Genomic DNA, 4,614 nt, shown 5'->3' on the forward strand with positions numbered 1-4,614 from the left:
TCATTCCCACCCGGTCACATAGCCCCTAAGCCCCACACGTCCATAATATTTACCTAGATTATATATAAATATTTTTATAATGATATATTCTGCTTACTTAGCAAAAATAAAAATAAATAAATTTAGAATCCATTCATTTCCTCGAAGAATATTAAAGAAAAAAACATTTTCGTTCATACAAAACACACCCTATAACTTTATATTCATAACTTAGTGTAATTTACCTAAATCTTTTATGTGAGAAAAGTGAAAATAAAAAAGTATTAGAGTTCGGTAATCTCCTTTTGCTCAAATACCTTTTACTGTCTTTCACTCAGACAGTTCCAAGAGAAAAATTCAGTTACACAGGCACCAAAAAAAAGTTAGTAAAGCACAATTGCTTTTACGTTATTCATCAGTTTTTGCTTCATTTTGTTTGCTAAAATGCTGTTAATTCTGGGAATGATCGCTCTTGGTAAATGAGCTGTGAATATGTAAAGGGCTAGCTAGATTTTGAGTCTTGTTCAGCTGACATTTTATTCTTGTTATTGATATATTTTTTGGTACTTTTCCAAAAAAATAAAATAAAGGGTACCAAGTTCTTACTTTATACTCTTGGAGAAAATGGAAGTTTCAGTCATTATCTTTTAGTTAGAGAAAACGTCCATCAAGGTCATTAACAGAATTTGGTTAGAGAAAATGTCACATGACCAGTGTGAATTTTTGTTTTTGAGTACCCATATGTGATGCATCCTCAAAATTTTTGCCTCACTTCTGGTTCGCCACGTAAAGCAAATTAGTAGGAAATTCTTAACCAAAAAGATTTTAACAGTTTAAGTACTTAAAAACTACTTATACTTAAAAGTGGTAGAGGATCAGATGGTATCCATTGTTTAAAATAATCAAAGTATGTCACATCAACTTTTCCTTCTTTATTATCGGTTTGTTTTTTCAGCATTTTGACTTGCAAAACAAGGATTTTGGTGGAGGATGGTGGCGTTCTCAAATGATGGTTTATCCGCTGAATGCGCGAAGAAGCTGTATTTTGTAATTACACCAAAACAGAAAGTTCGGAAAGTATGGGCAGTGCGGGATTTTCCCCCAGGTTGTGGTAGAAATGCTCAAAAAGTTGGCTTGAACCACAAGGAAAATGATGTGGTCTCCATCAGTGAAAATATGGCCAACACTCTGGTGGCCGATGGTGACAATGGTCCTAACACTGGGAATGAGTTCGATTCTGCTGAAGGTGTCGATCTGCTGAAGGTGTGGACTGTCTCGTTGACATGGAAGAGAATGAAGAATTGGACAAGTTGGCAGGTAATGCGTTAGCCAGAACCACGAGTGTGATAGAAAACGGGTTGGAAGAACCAATGAGTCATGTCAGATCGCTTGGATTTGAGTTGTCTAAAGATCCTGAAAATAGTGAAATGTCATTGCTCAAGAAAGCAAAAGTCATTCGTATGATGAATTAGTGCTGGAAGTTGATGTGGAAAGACATTCAATGCACCCTGGCAGTGTGACTGATAGTAGGAAAATTCCTGTTTGTGATGTGAAAACATTGTCACTGCCTCAGCAGCCACCCAAGAATGGAAGCGTCGAGGATAATATTTCCCCATTGCCAAAGAAAAAGTACTGCCAAGGAAGAGTTTTTGCTGTTCGTGACTTCCCTCCATTTTGTGGAAGAAATGCTTCTAAGCCAACCGAACTGGATCGCTTGGGTGGTAGTGAAGCAAGCAAGAGAGTGGTTGTGTTAGATAAGGGAGTTACAGAAAATGAAGTGATTGAGACGTCGAAAAATGTTATGGGTAGCTTAATGGAAAGAGCAACAGTTTGCATTGAAGACCCCGAAGGTGTCCAAGATAACTATGTTGGAAGGAGCCAACTTGAAAGAACTGTAATGTTTCCAGAGACAATGACGAAAAAGGAGAATGAGGATACAAGAAAAATTATGCGGAAGGAGTTTATTGTAAATTCACGGAATGAACGTGAAAAGGCGACTACTGCAAAACATGGTTTTGGTTCTGGAGATAAAATTAGTAGGCCAATTGTGCATGGGTTGGTGGATGAGCCTTATTCTCCATGGAGGCAGAGGACGCAAACTCCTAGGCCAATTGTGCAAGGTCTGATGGCTGAGAAATACTGTCCCTGGAGTCAGAGGCAGCAAACTAGTTTAGATGGCCTGATGAGTGGAAACCAAGTTCAAAAGCCTAACATGTATCGGTGCAATAAATCCTCAGCTGTTGCCAGAAAAAGTATTCCTAACTCAAAATTTCGGCAGAGACTATTTGGAAGGACTAAATCAGGTTTTATTGGTAAAGCTGCGCCAGGATTTTCAAGTGCACCGGCTGCCAGCAATGATGGAACTCGTGGTTTGAATTGTGAAGCAGTACCTGAAGAATCTCCTATTGGACAGGGGCAGTGTGAGTTTGATGTGACTCAACCACGTTTTGGTCCAAAAAGTTCCAGTCGCAGTGATGCTCGTAGTAAAGTTAGAGAGACTCTTTGTCAGTTTCAGTCTACCTGTAGAAAAATCTTGCGTGGGGAAGAATCAAACTCAAGGCCTGGAGAAGTAAAAGCTAAGCAAAAAGATAAAATGAACATAAGGATTGATCTTCAGGCAGCTAAGATTATCAAAGAAAAAGGGATGGAAGTTAATACAGGACCGCAGATACTGGGAGAAGTTCCAGGAGTTGAAGTAGGAGATGCGTTCCAATACAGGGTTGAACTTGCTCTTGTGGGAGTTCATCGCTTATATCAGGCTGGTATAGATTTCCTAAACAATAGAGGAATGCTGGTTGCAACTAGTATTGTTGCTTCAGGGGCCTATGATGATGATTTAAGAGATGCTGATGAGCTGATTTATTCTGGGCAAGGCGGAAATGTGGTCGGCAAGGTCAAAATCCCTGAAGACCAGAAACTTGTAAAAGGTAATTTAGCCTTGAAGAATAGCATAGGTACAAGGAATCCTGTTCGGGTGATTCGTGGATCTAAGGAGACCAGGACTTCTGAATCCAGGGGCGGGAGAGCACCTGTGGTGACAACTTATGTGTACGATGGTTTATACACTGTTGACGGTTATTGGAGAGGACAGGGGCCACATGGCAAGATGGTCTTTATGTCCAAGTTGGTGAGAATTCCAGGACAACCAAAGCTTAATTGGAAAGAAGTACAATCATCAAAAAAGTCCAACATGCGGCATGGTGTTTGTGTTCCTGCTATTACAGAAAGGAAGGAGTCTCTACCTATAACAACTATGAACACAATTGATGGTGAGAAACCCCCACCGTTCAAGTACATCAAGAAGATGTATCCAGCTGGTTTCCGCCCTGCTCCACCTAAAGGCTGTGATTGTATTGGTAGATGTTCTGATGCCAACAGGTGCTCATGTGCAGTTAAAAATGGATTTGAGATCCCTTACAACCATAATGGAGCTATTGTTGAAATTAAGCCTCTTGTATACGAGTGTGGTCCTTCTTGTGGATGCCCTCCTTCATGCTATAATAGAGTGAGTCAACATGGTATTAAAGTTCCCCTGGAGATCTTCAAGACAGATACAAGGGGCTGGGGTGTGAGAGCTCTAACTTCTATCTCTTCAGGAACCTTTATTTGCGAGTATACAGGAAAACTTCTCGAAGACACAGAAGCCGAACGAAGAATTGGCAATGATGAATATCTTTTTGATATTGGCCAGAATTATAGTGGTTGTACTATGAACTCTTTAGCAGAAGAGGGTGGTTATACCATTGATGCAGCTCACTATGGAAATGTTGGACGATTCATCAATCACAATTGTTCTCCCAATATGTATGCACAGAATGTTTTCTATGATCACGAGGATAAGAAAATGCCCCATATCATGCTTTTTGCGGCAGATAATATTCCTCCCTTGAAGGAGCTTTCTTACCATTACAACTATTCTGTGGATCAGGTTTATGAATCTGATGGCAAGATCAAGGAGAAGAAGTGCTTTTGTGGATCTTCAGATTGTACTGGTAGGATGTACTAGGATTTATAAAGCTTAGCTGTTGTAGTTGAATGGAAGAGTTACATCTCGTTGTCTTGTTTTTTTCTTTTTTTTTTTTCATCTTGAATAGTAGTGCTTCTTCTTCTTGTTTAGTCTGATATGCTACATAGTATAGTCTCTTCATGGAAACATAAGCTTGTACAGGCTGACTTGTATGATCCTATAATCTGAACTGACAAATTTTGCACTAGTACTAAAGCCTTTTTTTATGATATTTAGATGTGGTTGAACTAGTTAATTTGCTTTCCCATCTCCTTCCATGACTCTGGTTGCATTACTTTCTCTTTTTAGTTGCAAATAATAGCATGACGGTTGTATTTACATCTCCGTTGGAGGATGCAAGATTTATGTGGCTGACTAAATTGCTCTCTGAACTGCTTTTGGCTCGGACCGTATGTACTCTAAATCCTTGATTTGATCTGCCTATGTGGGAAGATAATAACAACAACATACCCAGTGTAATCCACAAGTGGGGTCTGAGAGGGTAGAGTGTCGCAAACCTTACCCCTACCTTGGCAAGCAGAAAGACACATCTTTTTGACGGTATTTCTAAAAATTAGGTGGACTCTTTTTTCCGACGGTATTTCTCAAACTTTTCAACCCCTCCCCCA

General features: G+C 39.6%; 1 protein-coding gene across 1 annotated transcript; it reads left to right on the forward strand.

The window, feature by feature from the left end:
* LOC132638184 (histone-lysine N-methyltransferase, H3 lysine-9 specific SUVH5-like) lies at positions 1-4,614 on the forward strand. The gene has a single exon (XM_060355155.1). It carries the CDS (start codon positions 1,481-1,483, stop codon positions 3,983-3,985), a length of 2,505 nt encoding a protein of 834 aa, XP_060211138.1. The 5' UTR covers positions 1-1,480; the 3' UTR covers positions 3,986-4,614.

This window comes from Lycium barbarum, chromosome 4 (genome assembly GCF_019175385.1).
Source record: "Lycium barbarum isolate Lr01 chromosome 4, ASM1917538v2, whole genome shotgun sequence".
NCBI classification, from domain to species: Eukaryota; Viridiplantae; Streptophyta; class Magnoliopsida; order Solanales; family Solanaceae; genus Lycium; species Lycium barbarum.

Coding starts and splice junctions, on each gene's coding strand:
- LOC132638184 (XM_060355155.1), top strand. CDS start 1,481: ATGCACCCTGGCAGTGTGACTGATAGTAGGAAAATTCCTGTTTGTGAT.